The sequence below is a fragment of the Oxyura jamaicensis genome, chromosome 2 (genome assembly GCF_011077185.1).
Source record: "Oxyura jamaicensis isolate SHBP4307 breed ruddy duck chromosome 2, BPBGC_Ojam_1.0, whole genome shotgun sequence".
NCBI lineage: Eukaryota > Metazoa > Chordata > Aves > Anseriformes > Anatidae > Oxyura > Oxyura jamaicensis.
Window position 1 is genome coordinate 7,051,607 of NC_048894.1, and position 19,988 is coordinate 7,071,594.

The 19,988-nt window shown below is 40.8% G+C and overlaps 1 protein-coding gene across 12 annotated transcripts in view; it reads right to left on the reverse strand.

Annotated features, from left to right (window-relative positions):
- Positions 1-19,988, reverse strand: part of KMT2C (lysine methyltransferase 2C) — a 200,506-nt gene that overhangs the window by 49,077 nt on the left and 131,441 nt on the right. For 11 of the 12 annotated variants that reach the window (XM_035318876.1, XM_035318873.1, XM_035318875.1 and 8 more), the window contains 10 exons: positions 19,559-19,660; positions 19,278-19,382; positions 17,935-18,116; positions 17,017-17,181; positions 16,307-16,416; positions 9,603-9,668; positions 7,922-8,134; positions 3,744-3,872; positions 1,839-1,958; positions 239-369 (listed from right to left, as the gene is read on the reverse strand). In XM_035318876.1, coding sequence (XP_035174767.1) covers positions 239-369; positions 1,839-1,958; positions 3,744-3,872; positions 7,922-8,134; positions 9,603-9,668; positions 16,307-16,416; positions 17,017-17,181; positions 17,935-18,116; positions 19,278-19,382; positions 19,559-19,660 — 1,323 coding nt within the window. The remainder of the gene's footprint in view (positions 1-238; positions 370-1,838; positions 1,959-3,743; positions 3,873-7,921; positions 8,135-9,602; positions 9,669-16,306; positions 16,417-17,016; positions 17,182-17,934; positions 18,117-19,277; positions 19,383-19,558; positions 19,661-19,988) is intronic. The other variant, XM_035318874.1, reaches the window with a different exon arrangement.

Genomic DNA, 19,988 nt, shown 5'->3' on the forward strand with positions numbered 1-19,988 from the left:
CAAAGAATTTATTTTTCCTCTCTCTCAGAACAAGAAGCCTAAACACTGAAGAGATTTAACATAACATACAGATTTCTCTACAAAGTAACAAACTTTTCTTACAGAAAACGCATTACATTTGAATGATAATTTGGGGATCAGAAAAGAAATATGTATGGTTTAAATGACCTATGAATCAACATACACGAAGATCAGTTTTTATGATGTATTTACTCAGAAAGTATACCGGTAGTTTTACCTGCAAGTAAACAGGAAAGGTTTCTTCAAGTTTATTCTTCTTTTTCCTGTAACGCTTTTTTATTTTCTCAGTACTTTCAGAAGCTGGGGTAGACTCCTCAACTGGAGTGTCTGGCAACTGTTCTGTCCAACCTGAAAAACAACATTCAGGCACAAATAAACAAAATGCTCCGTGTCTTTCTCAAAAGGTACAGGGCTAGCATGCCCCACACATCTTACAACCTGTTTATGTGCACGAGTTTATTCTGAGTATCACCGTCGATGTATTCTGAAGGTGGCTTTTTATCAGCTGTGAACCTGGTCACCTGGGTTCAGGAAGGCAGAAATGCCATCTGTGATACCAGCCACATCATGCTCTTGTCGTACTTCATTAGCTTCAGATAGACCTTTAACTTTTCTATCTCTAAGCCAACCTAGGAATTTGGTCATTTGAGAGAAATTATAGCTGGCATTCAACCAGATATTTGCGGGAGAATTCTACTGAAGTAGTATCCCTAGAATCAACACTGTTGAGCTACACATTAATCACCTTTCAATTTATAAACTAATTTTTCTCAAAGTGAAAGCACAAACCATTTTTTAAAATCTGAAAAATGACTTGTACAAATAATGAACAGGCCGGAGAAAGAAATCTATAAAGAAGCCCTTCAAGAAAAATTACACATTTATTCAGCTATCATATACGAAGCTGCACAGCATTTTTTCCTTACAAACACAGAAGCACAGTGCGCTAATCAATCATTTAATACTTTATTTTGACAGACCAGTGAAAACACTAGAGGTAAGAGCTAAACTTTTTACGTCCTTCACTCCTCCCTTGCCAAAGCTAATTACGTGAAGTTAATGGCCCTGGGAAGTTATTTAAGAAACTACATTACGCAGTAAAATTTGCCATGCTTTGTACTACAGTCATCTCTTGTACCACATTCAGAGGACACCAAGTAGACTGAGGCTCACCGACCCTGTGACCTGTGTGCTGTTCAAGAGTGAGCTTTTGCAGAAAAAGGGAGCGGGACATGACAATAATAGCAAACAACTTTGTAAGGCTGATGAACGCTGGCAGCTGAGGAGCAGGCTCTCAGCAAGCTATGATGATTTACAACACACAAAGATATTCTGAGTTACTTTTTCCTTAACAAGCAATTGTGCCTGAGCAAGTAGAGAAACTCAGCTGTTTAACTGAAGAATACTTAAAAATACGGCTTTTTAACAATTTGCATTGTACTGGTACATAGAATGGGTAATTAACTTTTCTTTAACTTATAGGAGAAGATCCCTATGTACAAATTGAAAAACGTTAAACCAAAGTTTTTCAACACTATCTGAAACAATCCAGTATACCACACTGGAACAACATTTACAAAGCAGAAGAACATAGCTATAACATCAACATATTGAAGAGAAAGCAAGCGCTTTTTATCAGCTGGGGACCCAAATATAATACTGGGTTGCACTGGTAACAGAAACATTTGTTGACTTCATAAAGTAGGTCTACAAACACAAGCAAGGACAAAATTATTACTAATACAAGTTGGTAACTTGTATTTTTTTTTATTGCATTAACCACGAACAACAAAAAACCACTAAGTTTCTGTGCTTACCTTCATCTCTGCCAGGCAACTGCTCAGAAACAGATCCAGAAGAATCTTTCCTGGAGAGAGATCTTTTAGTCTTCCCCTGCCCTGTACGACTTCTTTGACGTACCATAAATCCACCAATACCTAACAAGAAAGAAAAATTCAGTACATCGATTAAAACTGTGTTTTACAGCAAGAATGAGAGCCAAGATTATTCTGCAGGTAAATGGGACAACTGCGTCTGTAGAGGTCTAAGAAGAAATCTGATATACTTGACGAATTTTCATTCCTTAATTTTGATGCCTCAGTGGGTATGTATGTAATTATCAAAATGGATCCGAATTTTAGGACTTCAATACATCCACAAGAAGATTAAATCACCAAATCTGGCATCTTTCAGATGCTGGTTTTTTCCTCCCTCGGCAAGCTGATGAATTGCTAAAATTAATCAATTTACTCAATGAAACCTATTAAAGAACATTAAAGGGTCATAAGAAACCACAAATTGCTCTGGAGAGCCCACCACTCCAAACGACCGTACTAAAGATGGATGTATCACAAAATAAAAGGATAATTAACCAACATTATACTGCCTGAAACTCCAGAATCCTTCACCAAAGATTGACTGCAGTGTTCCTGGTCCCTTACAGTTGGTGTATAGGTATGTAAATGCATCAGAATCAAGTTTGTTTCATTTGTCAGGGAAATTGTTGGCTGCAGAAAACTAACAGATGGCTGCACAACTCATGATCCAAAATCACTCTGAGCAAATGAAGCTCTCACCTCTTGAGGACCCATCAGTGGAAATAAATGGCTTACTGAAGTATATTACTTGCAGAGAAACAGGAAATCTCTGTTAAGTGCTGCGGGTTTGTACCAAGATCTCATCGTGGAAGGCAAAACACCCATGAGTGTGACCTGCTGAGTGCTGGGGGGCTTTGGGAAATGACATGGGGAGGGAAAATGGTGGTAGAGATTTGTTTAGCTACTGATAGAGAAGCAAGAGAAATTGGACCATGTTGTAGCTCCCGCTTCCTTTCTCTGTTCTCCTCCCCTGCTATCTTCATAATCAGAGGATATGGCCCATTACAACAAGAAGGATGGGTGTGACTGGCAAAAACAGCATTTGTGACGGCAAAGACTACAATCGGCTCATTATCCACAGTAGTGGGAGGCTGCGTAATGAAAAACAAAACCAACATGTAACACAGACACCGAGGCATACTGAGGGGTGTCATGTAGTGCTCTTCAAAAAGCCAGACTTTATCTAAGCAGAGCTTATTATCTGGGGTTCAGTATGAGCCCTAATAAATCAGAGCCACTTCTTCCTGAGTCACTCAGGTATCTAGCTTCTTCTGCCTGGAGCCAGCTCAAGTGTTTCTGCATCGAGGACACGCAGTTATTTTACAGTCAGGATAATAAAGAATCAACACCACTGATAAAGTGAAACAAAATAATTCATCTAGTAAATGCATTCATTAAAATTCATTGCCACAAGTCATCTGTAAATATTTAGTAAAGTACTCCTATCAACTACTTCAGAAATTAAGTAAAATACTGGCAGAAAGTTCTCTGAAGTTCAGATGTTGCCAGATGTACATAAATACATGCACACACACAAACAAACTGTACTCCCGTCAGGTATATAAATAGAGTACATTTTCCTATCAAGTAAATCAGGAAAAAGGAATAGATTTGAACTACAAACCGGTAATTGCCAATGTATTACTGCAAGTGTACGGCTGTGCAGCAACATTTGGAAAAGTATGTTGGTAAGAGAACTGAAACAATATTTTAACTGTAACAGGAAACAATGCTAAAATCAACAGATAGCGTAGAACAATTCAGAATTCTGTACTTTTTTTCAGTAATACAGAAAAAAGCCTTAAAACAAACAAGTGACCCAATCATATAACTTATTCATCCTACCAGGTCTGTATGGTTTTCGCTTTCTCTTCTTAATCCCATCAGCTCCTTCTGCCACTTTGGTATCATCATCCACAGCTTCCCGTTCTGGGCTGGAATCTGATTTTCCATCACAGTCCATAAGATCACCCTCTGCAGAACAAAATGCAATGGTAAGTTCAACCAGAAAAGGGAAGGAAGACCTTTTTTTCAAAATGTCTGCACCTGAAAGGTTTCTCCGAAATAGATTGAAAATAACAGATTTTTCAGAGAGGTGAGAGAAAACTACACCCTTTAGACACTGTTGAGAAACCCACCCTAACCATACACAATGACCCCGTATATACGTTGATTTCCTGGGAGGTTGTGTCTACACAAAACCAGAGAACAAACGCTATCGTTGCTGTATGTGGATCCTGACATAGTTTTCCCCATAGAAAATCCTCTCAGAGTCCTGTGCCGCATGTTCTAAGTCCCTGAGCAATTTCTAACAATACACAGAGGAATATGAATACCATCTACCATGCAAGACATGCTCTGTTTACCTTCCCCTAAATTCTGTTTGGGAAGAGTTTGTTTTTATTGAGAAGACAGACTGAAAAAATGCAGCCTACACTTGGAAGGTAATATATAATGACTCTTAGTTTGGAGGGTTCTTGACTTGAAGCTGTGTGACTGACTGAAAGCAGATTTATTTATTCAGAGGAGTTTGATTTATGTAGCAGAAAACTCAGCCCAAGGAATTAGTCAGCCTTGAAGATGAAGACCACAATTCTGAGTTTATATTCTGTGGGAACACGGGGTAGAAACCAGATGTAAAGTACAATGGCATTAAAAAGTCTTTGGTGTTGAAGAGAAACCGAGTTAATTCTGTTCCTGATAGCCCCAAAGAGTCAATAGCCCCAAAGAGTCAATAATGACCTTACATCTTCATTTTACTGTAAAGCTTTTGAAACATCTAGACTAAACATACTCTTGTCCCTGGAAAGAGACCAGAATTCAGATTCTCTGCCTTGTACTTCTGCATACATTTGTTAGGAGAAGAAATACTGTTTATGAAACATGCCCTGTAGCCTGTTTGGTTCTACTGCAGACAGAACTGGACTCTCATACCACTTCAGCTGCAATGCAACTACAACAACCCTTGCTCTTCTCAGGGTGTGGTTACTGACCTGACTTTTCAGAGAATCACAGAACGGTTTGGGTTGGAATGGACCTTAAAAATCATGTAATCCCAACCCCTGCCACGGGCAGGGACCCCTCCCACCAGCCCAGGCTGCCCAAAGCCCCATTCAATCTGGCCTTGGGCACTGCCAGGGATGGGGCAGCCACAGCTCCTCTGGGCAGCCTGTTCCCTGCTCCACTGCTTCACCAACCTCATAGTAAAGAATTTCTTCCATTTATCTAATCTGACCCTACCCTCTCAGTTTAAAGCCATCCCCCCTTGTCCCATCACTACACTCCCTGACAAAGAGTCCCTCCCCAGCTTTCTTACGGGACTCCTGAAAGGCCGCTGTAAGGTCTCTCTGGAGCCTTCTCCTCTCCAGGCTGAACACCCCAACTCCCTCAGCCTGTTTTTGTAGGAAAGCTGCTCCAGCCTCTCATCATCTTTGTGGCCCTCCTCTGGACTTGCCCCAACAGGTCCCTGTCATTCTTATACTGGGGACCCCAGACCTGGATGCAGCACTCTGGGGGGGGCAGTTCACAAGAGAAAATGAAGAGGGAGAATCCCTTCCCTCCACCTGCTGGCCACACTTATTTTGATGCAGCTTAGGATACGATTGGCTTTCTGAGCTGCATGTGCACACTGCCAGCTCACGTCCAATTTTTCCTCCACCAGTACACCAAGTCCTTCTCCACAGGGCTGCTCTCCATCCATCCATCCATCTCCCAGTCTCAAGCCTGGGACTGCCCTGACCCAGGTGTAGCACCTTGCACTTGGCCTCGTTGAACTTCATGAGGTTCACGTGGGCCCACTTCTCCAGCCTGTCCAAACCCCTCTGGCTGGCATCCCTTCCACCTATCACATCACCTGCACCACTCCGCTGGCGTCAGCCACATCGGTCGTGTTTACCTGGCATCGCTACGCTATGTCGCACCGCTCAAAGCAGTGGCATAGCCTCATTCAGCCTGATGCCCCCACAGACACTTCAGACATCCAAAGACCTGGCACCAATCCACCCTGCAGGGCACATGCAGTTGTCTGGAGCTTCCAGGAAACCCCGACCATTCACCACGTAGGTGCCATGCAGGTACAGTCACGTACGTGAGCGCGCTCTAACTCCTGACGCATACGACAAACATCTGCGGAACACGCAAATACATTTTTCTTTGGTATGTTCCAGAAAAAAAATATAAATAAAAAATAAAAAAAAGATGATCAGAACTAAAGTCTGTGGCAGCTTTGGTTCTCCCATTCATACTCTGCTATTACATTTGTGTATCTTGATATCTAATTGAAAAGGGACACCTAGGACACCTATAAAAGCCAGTAAGTAGGTAACAAAGTTAGACTACATAGAACACGTGCACGCAACTGTAAAAGTAAAGATGATTAACCACTGAAAAAGAGCCGGGGAAGTGGTTAATTCTCTATCTTGATGCCTTCAAACTAAAACTGAAAGCTTTTTTGCTTTCAACAAGCCACTTGGTGGACTATATAAAGGCATAAAATGAAATTTAAGAGTCAGCGTAATGCTGGAGTAGGCTACCAAACCCTGTGAATTCCAAGGAAAAGAAAAGAAAATCACTACTTAACTGTTTTAAAGGTTATAAACAAATACAAGGAACCTATTATAAAAAAATACACTTCTAGTCAACAGCAGAGGGTTAAGAACGCACTAATCAAACAACAGCAACAATTCTTATATCAACAAGTTAACATGGAAACTGTGCTGATGGGTAAACTCCCCAGTTATCTCAAGTACACTCTCTGGATCTAAAAAAAGCTTCTCCTGACATTTGATCTGATTAACAACAAGGCAATGTTGCATCAACAGAGAGCACTCTAGATTGTGGTGAGGTGGGGTGGCTGTGTTCCACTTGTAACAGACACCTGCATGACTAATGTAATGACTTTCACACCTGCCGTTTCACTAAGCCTTTCCTCAGGCCAGGGATTAACACCTCTCCTACCAACATACTTAGGATGCACAGCCAGGCCATGGCAAAGCGGATGGGAGGGCGGTGCTGCACCACGCCCGTGTCTGAGAGTGGGGATTTAAGGTACAAAGAAGCTGGAGGCTCCTACCTACGTGCTTCTTTTCACTGCCTCATCTCCCATCTTCAGTCTCGTGTGGCCTGGATGCTGTGCTCACTGAGCTGTGAGGGAGGCAGATGGCACTGAGGACTGTTGGCCCCTGGGACACACGCATCTTGTTCCATGTCCAGACACATGGTGGAAGGAGCTCTCTCAAGAGCTTCTACAATTTACTGAAATCTCATCGCTCTACAGTGTGAGGTGGTTGGTAGGCACCTGTTAGCCCAAACCCCTTCATCCCTCGCCAACCTCGGATGCTGTACTAACACAGCGAACCGTCCCCTTCCCTCTTTACTAAATGGATTCCCTATCCTGGACACTGAAACCATTTGGCAGGGCTCTGCACGTGGTCTGATTGACTTGAACTACAGCAACACCCCAGAACTCACTTTCAAACCTAAATTCTGTCTTTAATTCTACTTCAGAAACAAGGACAAACAAAAAGTTCAGTTACCTGTGCACATACAAGGAAATGTTTTTTCCCCTCAGACTCAGTTCAGCCCACCTCATTTCTTTCAGAGAAAATGAAATACTCTGAGCAAAGGGCTTTTTACTCCTCTTTCTCCTTGATTTCAGGTACAAGCTCTACAGTAATCTAGACATTGCTTTGCTGAGCCAATGTTACCACTTTCAAACGGTGCCTGCACTGTTGATTCCTCAAAATACACTTGTACCCAGTGAATGCACAGCATTTCCCCAAAAAATCTACTGAATAGATAAAAGGTAATTCGTATTTCCAGTGTTGCGAGCCTTAGCAGAGTGTTTCACAACGTATGCATGATACAAACAGAACAATGATAAAAAAAATCCCTGAAACAGGCAACGGTGAGCCATGACTATTGTCCAAGCAATTCCCACAGGGCATTCTGTACAGGATATACAAATGGCAGTGTAACAAAAACTCCTCTCAAAGATACAAGACATGCCAAAAGTAGGTCGCTACCTCTACTGTCATCCATCTCGCCATCTCTTGAGTGTTCTGACTGGGCATCCGGGGGTGTCTGAAGCACAGCCACACTGTTCTGATTTATAATCTTCAGTTTAAGCTTTGGTTTCGTCCGTTTTCTTCTAGGTACTGTGACAGTTAGGCTCTGTAACTGAGACATGCCGGATTCTGTCAAGCAGACTCCATCCTGTGTGTATGTCTTCGGTGGGTCTATAAAAGTTAAATGAATCGTAACAGCAATATAAAAGTCTTTAATTTACAAGTCTTAGATCTTCAGGAATAGCACTTTTAAGAGTTAATAATTCACACGTATGGAACTGATTCATGAGCGAGGGAATCAGCATAAATAAAACACAGAGATCTGATACTGCCTTACGCGTTACAGTTAGAGCTTTATGATTTAGAGCCTGATGTCAAATCCAGTAACAATCCATTACGTTGCTACAAAACAACTTACATCCAGAATTCGTTAGACAGAACTATTTGATTATGGAAACTGGTGCCTTGCAGGGTATTTCTGTATCCCTAACACTCGAAAAACCCATGCAAGTCTTAGTTTGGGTCCCTGCTGCCTATTAGCCAAAACCCTCAGCACTGCAGTTTCATGTTATTACTCTGCTTTAGCCTCCCAGAACTCTTGGTCCATCAGGCAAGTTATTAGCCCTGGTTTATGGGCAGACAAAAAACAGGTTATATCGAGTGAGCTGCTCAAGATCAATTCATGAACTGTGGGTAGGATCCAAGTCTCCAAAGACCTGCAAGACTGCTCTGTCCTTAAGCTGTTACATGTCAACTGAGTCTACTGATCAACTCTTCCCACCAGTTCTGAATTCACGATGCGGGAAGGCACTGCTGTCTCAGTCATCTGCACCGCCACCTGCACGTGGGAGCTTGGGAACTTTCAGGGAATTAGCAACTAACGAATAGGCTGCAATAACGCTTCTGCTCTCTGAGGCCAATTAAGTAATGACTGCATAACACAGTTTCTGAAAACATTGGAACATCGTAACATTTGTTCTCTTTAACCAAAAATATTTTGTGATGTAACATGTCACATCCCAAAACACAGCTGGTTCTGAATGTAGCTCTTCACAGATGATTCTTCTCTTGTACTGAACCAGAAGAGTGTTCGTTTAAAAATTTCCATCTATTTTTTCAGACTGAAGATTGGAGGGCAAAATCTTCTCTCAAAACTACAACTGTGCAGTATCAAGCAAAACAAAATGCTGATGTGACGGCAGCTATCCTAACATGAGGGAAGCTCTTGGAGACTATCATTATAACAAATGACCTGGGAGTAGGCTTGTCAAGACTGTCAATTCCTTGCACAAAATACACAAATTCTGCGAAGTTGTGTGTCCTCCTACAGTTTGAGCCTGTAAACATTGGTGTATGTGTTTGACTCAGCCACACGGTTATTTATCAGAGCTACTATTAAGGCAAGCAACTAAGTCTGCAGAATCAAAGCATATTTTAAGATTATTATTATTATTATTATAGTGCAGGTATGGCAGGCAAAAAAGAAGTAGAGAAAGAAAAACAATGAAAAGCATGCTGTGGTAACGGAAGGACAGTTAATGTTGTGTGCTATAAAAACAAAAAGGAATTTTTGCCTCATGTAAAAGTATACCCTTAAAATATGCTACATGACCAACGATTAAGCATTTACATTCTTTACCTAGTTCTTTTGATTTTGAAATTATCTGAGCTCCAACTGATGAATCACAACAGTCCAAAGAAGGCACTGAAAAATATAAGGAAAATAATTTCAACTTTTAAAAATGGTGACTCGATTTAAACTGAAACTACCCAAGTAATCTTCCTTCAAACAGTTCTGTTAAGCTCCCTAATTAATACTGTTGGCAACATTTACTAGCACCTTTAAAATAAGGTGCTTTTCAGCGTCACAGAGGTGTGACTACAAAGCAAGCCTGGTATCAACTGAAGTTCTCCAATTCCCTAGAGCCAAGAATGGCACTGGAAATGCTCTGAACTTGATGATAAATGATCTCATTCTACAGGCATGCACTGCACCTATTGGATTTTAAGGAAACCTCTACGCTAGTCCTGATGTCCAGGCTTTGCTAAGCTAAGTGTAAATAACAGGAGGACTTTGTGAACCAGGCGCTGTCTCAGGAGTGGATCTCCCGCCAGCTTCACACACAAGGTTCCAGCTGTGTCGGTGTTGTCAGATGTCTGATACAACATAAATGAGAAAGAAAGGAAGGCCAGTATCGAATCTGAGAACAGAGGAGACGTAACTTGCTGATGTTAGAAAGGGTAATTCTTATTCCAGCTAAGATTATTGACAAATGGAACAGCAGAAACTCAGTTTGAAAATTGCCTTGTGTGCTTCAGGGAAGCACTGCAGTAGTGTGAGCGAACAAATGATGATCAACGTGTCCTCCAAGGCTAGCACACTACTGCAGGTAGCACTGTTCTTCTGCCTTAATTACAGTAATCCTGTTTCACTAACCTGTGATATGCAGACTGATTTTTTATATTAGTAGTGTCTTTATAGAGATTACATAGACAGAAGGTACAGGAAAATGAGATGTTTAGTTTGTGTCTCACAAATGCTGAGAACAAAAACCAAAAAAACTGTTAGTTTGGCATGGTTAGCGTTACCACACAGTCAAGGCTCATTTATTTTTTCTTTCCTAGAAATCTTAGCCAGGCTGAGTCTAGGACTCTGACAAACATCCAGTGTTTTTAATTTGCATCTACTACACAAGCCCAGACCACTGAGGCACAGCACGTGTGGAAGGTTCTTGTTTATCAGCTCGACTGCACGTGCTCCAACCTCAGCCACAGAGGCAAGACCAAGAGCTTCCACGTAACACTTACGCTCTGCTAAATACAAAACAAGGGTGTAGTAGCTAGAAGATTGGAAATCTAGAGAAAGCTTTCGAAGCGTACATAAAAAATAAGGAAAGTCTGTCTACAGAAATTTTAGTCCTTTGAAAGTTTTTAAGGTCTAACTGAAGTATACAACATAACCCAGAGAAAATAAGTATTCTGTGCGATCAGTCCGTGTAAGGAGCCTATCAGCGTTATTGAAAAACTGATACACAGACACGGATGGAAAAAACAAGGAAGAAAAAAATGAAAATGAATTTCTGAAGGAGACACCGGGCTGGAGGGAAACAAAAAAATACGGGACAAGCTGCAGGATGGAAGATGCTCAAAGGGCCTGAACTGAAACAACGAAACAAATGTAGACTTTAAGAAATACTCCACGGGGAATGAGACCTCATCTCATTCCTTAATTGGTTATAGTTCACCAGATATCTAAGTCAGAGCTAACAACTACTGGGCTGGAATCTACGGTAAACAAAAAATTCAGAGAGCTGTGAATGGGGATTTGGTGCCCTTACTCTAAAGTCATACAACAAGGAGTCCACATCAGACTGAGAACAATTTTAGCTTTGGAGACTGAATAGACTTGAAACAGGCAAACAAATAACAAATGCGAGGCCTTCAGAGACCAACTCACAGAAGTTGCACAATGTTTGAAGATAGTATTGAACTGATTTCCAGAAAAGGAGCTAATTAGAGTGCGGGTTAAAGATTAAATCAGTAAAATGGATAACAGAGAAACAGAATTCCAAGCCAGAGGAAACTATACGGGGAAAAAATAACCGTTAAAATACAGAGCACAGAAGGGTCAGGGCTCTCTGAGGCACTTAGCTGAAGTTCAACCAAAATTATATGCTCGTCTTCCAAAGGCTTTAAACATGCCGAATGATGTGCAGTGTTTCATGGCTTCAGTTAAAAAAAGCGTTGCACAGAATACAATGCGATGAGAAAGATCACAGCTTCAAAAAGAAAGGTGGCTGCAATTCAGAAGGCTGTAATAGAAAGTAACAACTCAAGGAAGAAACAGAATTGGCTAAGGGACAGTGCAAAGTGGTTGATCTGAAGACACAACACCGCACTACTATCAGCTGCCTGCATAACTGTGAGCAGGGATTTTTTTTTTTTTGCAAATACTGTAACTTGGAACAATAGCTGAAATACCAAACATGACAATTAAATTAAAATTTTAGCTTCTAATATTACTTCCATATCCTGTATGTGTGAAGTACACGCGGTAAGTTTTATGATGAAGATGATCTTAATTCAGTTTCACGAAGACTGTGCAACAGAGGATCCCAGCCCGAAGATGCTCATCACCGACCGTACTCAGCATCTCCAAATTAGTAAGTGACACGGAGTCCTCACTGCTGCTGTGGGCAGGCTTATCTGAGCCACAGGAAGAATACTGGCACACCAGCAGCTACCTGGAACTATGACCAGATCAGCTGTAACTAGCTGTTACGTGTGTTTGCAGCTCATGTCTCTTCAGCTGTTTCCACTAAAGAAAAGCAGGCAGAGCTGCTCCGTTTCCCTCCTGCAGAGAAAAACAAACAAAAGCCGGCAGCAAGGAGGAAGCTGGAATTTGTGGGTGAAGAGAGTGGGGGAGTAACAAGGAAGGGATGCAAGTTACAGTTTGGGCATACACACCAGCCATGTGACGATGAACAAAGGCAAATGACAGGCAGAAATTATGGGTAGATGGTTGAGATTTGCTTGTCTGGAGAGTCGATGGCTGTGGGTGAGCTGCACATCTCTCTCCTGAACATGCAGGAATTACAGCACAGACGCAAAAGCTGCTGCTACCTAGAGCAGTTGCCAGTACTCAGTCATGACAACATTCAAACTAAATTAGAAAACCTTTTCTGCAACTGAAAACCAATTCTACAACACGCTGGAGGACATATGCACCTCCAAGGGTACTGGAGGTGCTGGCCCAAGTGCTCACCAAGCCACGTTCAGTAATTTACCAGCAGTCCTGGCTGAGTAGGGAGGTCCCAGCTGAGTCCAAGTTAGAGAACGTGACTCCAACTTACAGGAAGGGCAGCAAGGAAAATCCAGGGAACTGCAGGCTTGTCATCACCAGAAAAGGTTATGGAGCCCTGGTGAATGGAATTCAGTCTTTTAGGCTAGATCAATGGGCCAAGCCCAATCATGACATTCAACAAGGGTGAGTGCTGGGTGCTGCACTCGGGTCCTAACCACCTTATGCAGCAGTATGGGCTTGGGGAAAAGTGTGGACAGATGCCCAGCAGGAAAGGACCTGAAGGTACTGATCAGTACCTGGCTAAACACGAGCCAGCAGTATACCCAGGTGGACAAGAAGGCCAACAGAATCCTGGCCTGCACCAGAAATAGTGTGGCCAGCAGGACTGGGGAAGGGATTGTCCCCTTGTATGCAGCACTGGTGAGACTGCACCTGAATTGAATTCAGTTTTGGGCTTCTCACTACAAAAGAATATTGAATTGCTTGAGCATGTGCAAAGCTGGTGGAGGGATTAGAAAGCAAGACATATAAGGAGCAGCTGAGGGAATGGGGGTTATTTAGTCTGGAGAAAATTAGTGATTTTCTGTGGATAAAGTGATTTTCTGTGGATAAAGTGGATTAGTGATTTTTCTGTGGATAGTGATAGTGGAGAAAATTAGACCTCATCACTCTCTACAACTACTTGAATCGAAGTTGCAGCAAGAAAGGGGTTGGTCTCTTTTCTCAGGTGACAAGTGATAGGATATGAAGAAACAATCATAAGTTGTGCCAGGGGAGGTTTAGATTGGACGTTAGGAAGAATTTCTTCAAGAAGGTGGTCAAGCATTGGAACGGGCCACCAAGGGATGTGGTGGAGTCCCCATCCCTGGAGGTACTGAAGAGAGGTGTGGACACAGCACTCAGACACGTGGTCTAGTGATGGAACTCAGCAGGTCGGGTTGGTGGCTGGACCTGATGATCTTGAAAGCCTTTTCCAACCTAGATGATTCTAGGATCCTATACTGTAACTTGAGACCACATTAAAAGCAACCTGAAGAAACACTGAGATGAGTATTTCAAAGGAGTCTAGAAATGGAGGTTTATGGCATACTACTCTGGAACAAGTTTGACCATGTGCTGGCTGTGGATATTAATGTATGTTCAAGAAGAAAAAATAAATTGTATTTTATTTCTGTTTCACAATAAGATGATTTTAAGATTATCAGATATGTGTCTGATGTTCTTAAGATGAGACAGGGAAGAGCTCTTGAAGTTCCTGTTTTCTGAAGAGAGAAAAATGGAAACTCTTTCTCAATACTTATATTTTAGCAGATATTTACTTTCTACCAATAGTACACCTACTTCATCTGTAATGTACTGGCAAGTTACGAGGTTGAGGGGCCCTTGCTTATTCTGCAAACACAGTAGTTAAACTTGTAATAATGTTTGCAACACGTTAATATCCTCTGCGGTACATCAGAGGGAAAGAGAAGGAGCCACTCCAATGAGAAAACCACAACACAGAATATTGTATATTTAAACTGTTAATATTTGTTTCTCTAAGTTTAAGAAATGCTTACTGCTCTCACCTTGAAACAAAAAACTAAGAGAGAATTTTCAGAAGAGTTGTAGACAAATTAACAAAACACTGGACCATTTCATATAAAAGTACATGCAAGGATTTCCACGACCATGCACCAAATGACATTCAGACATGCAACTGTGCACATGTACATGTGTTAGACTTCATATATATGCTGAGTCAAAACCAAAATGAGTAATCAGAGAAACTTGTCTCATAAAAGAAGTGGAAAAAAAAAACTGCAAGGAAGGGTGGGCAACTTTCTAACAGGTGTTGCAGGACTGGCTCCTATTCCTCAGAAAACAAACCTATGCAACACAACTTCACGTTGGTGTGCAAAAAGGACTAACTCAGGGGCCAGTTTATGCCTGGAGGTGAAACATCTCTGACACCACTTTCTGAAGTTATTCCACCTCATATGCTATGGGCTTTATTATCTTCTAAAAGGTAGCTCTGCCAACTCCTAAGAGAAAGGAAGGGGCAGTATTTCTTACCTGGACCTTTGTGTTTGAAGTGCTCAAAGCTTATTACCAAAAGAAACAAAAATATTTGCTGAATCTAAAAGTTCCTTGTTTTTCCCACTTACCACCCCCCTTTCTGTTTTGAATTTGCAAAAGCAGATTTCAAAGATGAAGTGCCTTGTAGGAATACACAAGTGTAAGTCATTCTTACTTGTAACCATGACAGAAATGGGCTACTTAGAAGTGTTCCACAACCATGTCTATATTGTTGATCAATTTATACAAATACATACACAAACTTCCAAGGCCACATGAGTAAGTTACAATTACTGTCACAGTGAGGTATAAAGGGACATCAGATGCTCCACTGAACTTTTCTTGGCACAACCTCTCAAACACAAGCCTCATGGTACAGCCAACTCTTGATCAGGAAAGCCCATCTTACTGAAATCCTCCTGGTGTGTATTTCTTCAAACATTTGCTTAGTTCTTGTTCCTTCCTCCTACCACATTCTCACAACCTGATGATATCCCAATAAAGGGTTAATGTGAACACTTTAACATATTATTATTCTAAAAAGAAATATGTAGAGGTGTCAGTGCTCTGTTAAAGCTGCAGACTGAAGCAGCAACTCCTGTGAGCTGACATGCAGAGAAAACAGACCCAGGATACTATTCTTGCAGCAAGGCCATAAATCATCTAATAGGCCAATCTAATTGCTGCCAGGCCACTCTCTATAAAATTAACCACTACCATCCCGCAGAACCAGATGGTGTAGCTGTGCTCAAAGAGAAAAAATGCAGTAACCTCAGCTCCTGAAGTGCCAATGCTGTGGAACTGCGTACTACTGACTAAAAAAGAAGTTGGTATATTCACTAACCACGTGTCCAGAGAAGAACAAAATTCATCAGAAGGAACATGCATTTTAACTAACAACGACAACAATGGAGACTCCCAAGCAGGAAAATATGGAGATTTTTTTTCAAAGACCAAAGCTACGAAAGGTACTGGTCTTAAATACTGGGAGACCTTATGGAGTGGTGTTAACAAAACATGGGAAAGGAGGGGAAGGATGCTTGTACGGACTATTGTTACAGTTACTGCTGCTTCAGAGGCCTCAAAGTCCTGATATATAAAGCATTTTTTGCTTGTAATTTATTTTAATATTCTTCCACAATTCAGTGTTTAGAGAACCGGGCTTTCTTTATTCCACTTGACAAAGTGAGATGCATTTTACCCTTTCAATATCCAATTCCCAAATTTACCCAAATTATCTTCAATAAATCTGTCTAGAATTCCCCCTGCTAGGTTGTCTTTTGCTGCAGAGATGTCCTTACAGCCAATCACTAGCGGCTGAGAAAGAGCTGAGGACACTTCCAGAAGGCCTTTAAAACATAAACAAAAAATCTTGCTTCTACAATGAGCCAACTCTCCGCCACAGACAAGAACCATAACCCATTCCCAGACCTATTTATTGCAGTGTGCAATCCTGCCATTGGTTTCAATTGTCTTCTTACCGTTTGTTGGTGGTATGTATGGCCTACAAATGGTACAGTCAAAACCCATATCAGCTATGTTTTCCACTTCCTCCTCTGTGTTTAAGTTCTGACAGATTGCATGCATCCATCTAGAAATTAAGTGGGGGAAAAAATACAATTTAAAGGAAATATGTGGTGTTTTAGGAGACCCAAGTATCAGTATATGGTCGAAGTAAATGTGAAATACTTGTTTAATTTCAATTCTTTTAGGGAGAAACGATGAATCAGGTTCTCCATATAGAGCAATCCTCTATGGTGGTGTGTGTTAAAATACTGTACATACAGTATCAGATTACCTATTTCCCTTCACAGGAAGGAAAACTGTAAAATAATGTCCCGGAAGCAAATATGTCTTAGTATTATAATTTCTCCCTGTATTTGCAGTCATCTTAACTACTCACTTGACACAGGGTAATCTAGCTGTAGCCTCACAATGACAGCCTTGTGAGGTAAATTAGTTTTATTTTCTTTTTACAGAGGGTGAAAATGAGGCACAAAATAATTAATTAAGTTGCCCAGAGTCAGTCTGTGGTACAACTAGTTACGAACCAATATGAGACTTCTGAGACTCAATCCAGTGTTCTTTACCACCAGACCGTTCCCTTCATCTTTATGCTTTTACATTATGAGAAGAAAATGAAAATAAGCCTTAACCAGGAAAAAAACTGTAAGACAGTAGAAATCCTTACCGATCACACTGTCTACACTGAATTATAAGCTCTTCATCCCTGTAAGTGCGATAGCAGATCGGGCAGGTAGACAAACTTGCACAGGGAGCACACTGCGTGTAATTGTTTTGCCATTCGCATCTTAAACCCGGCGAAGTTGCTCCACAGTGTCTGCACCAAACACACCTGCAGAACAGACAAAATGATCTATTACTTTCAGTTCTCAGCACAATTATTTGGTGGCTTTAAAACCCTCCTAACTTAGAGCTGGGTGAATAATTTAAGTTTTAGGTCACTAACCAATGGGTGGGGTGAGGGACACCTTATTTCAGGTCAAAATATTTTACTCCAACAAAAAATTTATTATTTAGATTTTGAACATCACCAGCATTTTCGATACATTTTCAAGCAATTCCTACATAGTAAGTTGTTTCAATCTGCAGAACAGGTGGATGGGTGTTTTCAACAGCTTAACAGGTCAAAGGAGTTCCTGCTTTCAGGTGCCATTCACTTTGAGATATAAAGACTTGGCCACGCGAGAGGTCTGTTTTGTTTGTATTTCACCCAAGTAACACAAATGGTTTTCAAAGGGTTTTTATCTTGAGAGCAATTTGGTGAAGTGCCCATTAATTTTTCCAACTGTTGGAAATGAACATGTTCAATGAACATAAGTTAGGATTTTTGTCTCAGAGTTTCAGAAGACAAATGTTGTCCACCTCTGCCTACCTGGTTTTTGGCACTAAGAAACTGCATTAAGAGGAGCTAACCGTTTCCATATTAAACTGATAACTGAATGAAACGATTCAGAAGTATTTTGTTTGCTTTGTTTAATACACCTAACTTCAATACAACCAAAACTCTATTACAGTTAAATTGACATCACAAGTGACAAAAAGGAACAAAAAAGGCCAGTATTTCTGACACCCAAACCAAACACACCATTTGCACTTCCAGCCTCCTTTTGGAACGGTCTGCAGGGGCGGATCTAAGCAGTAAGTGTGGTAGCTGATGTCGCAGTCATCACAGAGCAGCAGCCTTCCTGGATCTGTAGCTTTCCCACAGGCTTCACACACCGTACACTCCAGACACCTCCAGCCTTTACTAAGCACCACTTTAGTAATCTGCAAATACCAAGGTGAAAATTATTTTAACGCTGCTCTCTGAAGTGTGGTCACTGTATAAACGAAGGTCTGGCTAGCACAGCACGTGATGTTCTTCTGTGCACACCGACGACATCACAAGTAGCCATTTATCAATTAAACTTGGTGAAAATTCACTAAATGGGAATGGATCAAACAGAAAGGAACTCTGTTGTTGCTGATACTGTTCTGGAATATAATTTCAGGTAATGTCAGAGAATACATACTGCACTGGGTCTACATGGAGGGCAGCTTATTCCTTATAGGAGTGGCTGGTCCCACAAGGAAGAAAGAGAACATGCTGCTTTTTTCAGGTATGTAGTAAAGCCAGGATTCAGATCACTAATCCCGTATCTTTCCCAAATTATCTGTGATAGCCAGTGCTAGGGTTTCAGTCATCCAAACCTAATCATTTACTGTTTATTAAATAACATATGAGTGGTATATAAATGCAAAACCAAAGTACAGTTGCATGAGGAATACATATAATTTTTTGTACAGTACATTTAAAATAAAACATTTAAAATATTCTGAAATGTTTCAAGAAACCAGTTTTACATAGACACACTTATATAAGTGTTTAGTTTATATATTGCAGTAAGCAGCTTATTATGCCCGTCCTAAATCAACTCGTAACATTCGTATTTAATTTTCACAAACTCCCTCCTAGATTAATGAAAGTAAAATATATTAATTAACCACTCCAACTGCTGTCAATTCTGACAGCCAACAGACAAATTCAATCGACTAAGCCTTATGCCTGTAGTAAATGAAGATGCATTATTCCAACCTAGATGGTTCTGTGGTTCTGTGATATTTTTTTTTGTTTTTAATTTTGCTCGTACTTAGGTTTTAAGCTTATATCTCCAACTGTTATTTTAACCAACTGCTGGATAATCAGCGCTATTTATGGTTGTGAAATTACAGAAAGGTTAATTTCTCTTGAGGCAATGCATACTATAAAATGACATTTAATTAAAGTCTTTCACAAGTCGCGTACAAATAATGGTCACATTAGCTGAAGAATATCTAACAAGTTAATGACTCCCCTAATTACCACAAAACCAAAGGCAGCATAGTGCTATGAAAGCGCAATATGAAAGCAGTGCAATCAAGTCATCTCTGATGTAACAAAGCACTCACCTTAATACTGACACAGTATGGATGGTAACACTGACCGCATTGAGAACAGGCGAGCAACCTGCCCTCAGCACCTTGGCCAAAACTCCCACAAACTACGCACATATCCTGCAATTACAGAAACGTGCAGATTTTCAACACATGCCACACAGTAAATTCTGAAAACAATTGTAAAAATCCAGCTAGCTTGCTGTATGATGCAACTCCTAACAATGACATTCATTTACTTTTTTAAATTAAAAGCAAAGAAACAAAATGAAAACCTGAGTAACTATTAGCCTGACCTGATGGAGAGTGAACTTGTCGCTGCTAGAGAAGAGGACAACTGTATTATGCATCGAGTTTTCTTCCTCATCTTTGTTAGATGAGATATCCATAGTTGTGACCTATACCAAAAAAGCAACATAGTCAGCAAGCACATCAAGTTTTCTAAGCCACGAAAGAACACAAAATCTATTCTTTACATGTTAGTTTTTTAATACTACTGGAGAATACAAGCTGGAAAATACAAGGATACCAGAAGTCTGTGCATTTGTTTATTCACATGGTACAAACTTTCACAAGAGGCTATCTTAATGAGAAATTGTACTAATTCACGTTGCTTTCCACATGAATACAAGTATCACCACCCTCGGTTTTACAGACACGTTCTCTACCTCTCCTTTGTTCACCTTTACCTGTTACCCCATGTACTTTAAAATGGAAATTGAAGGA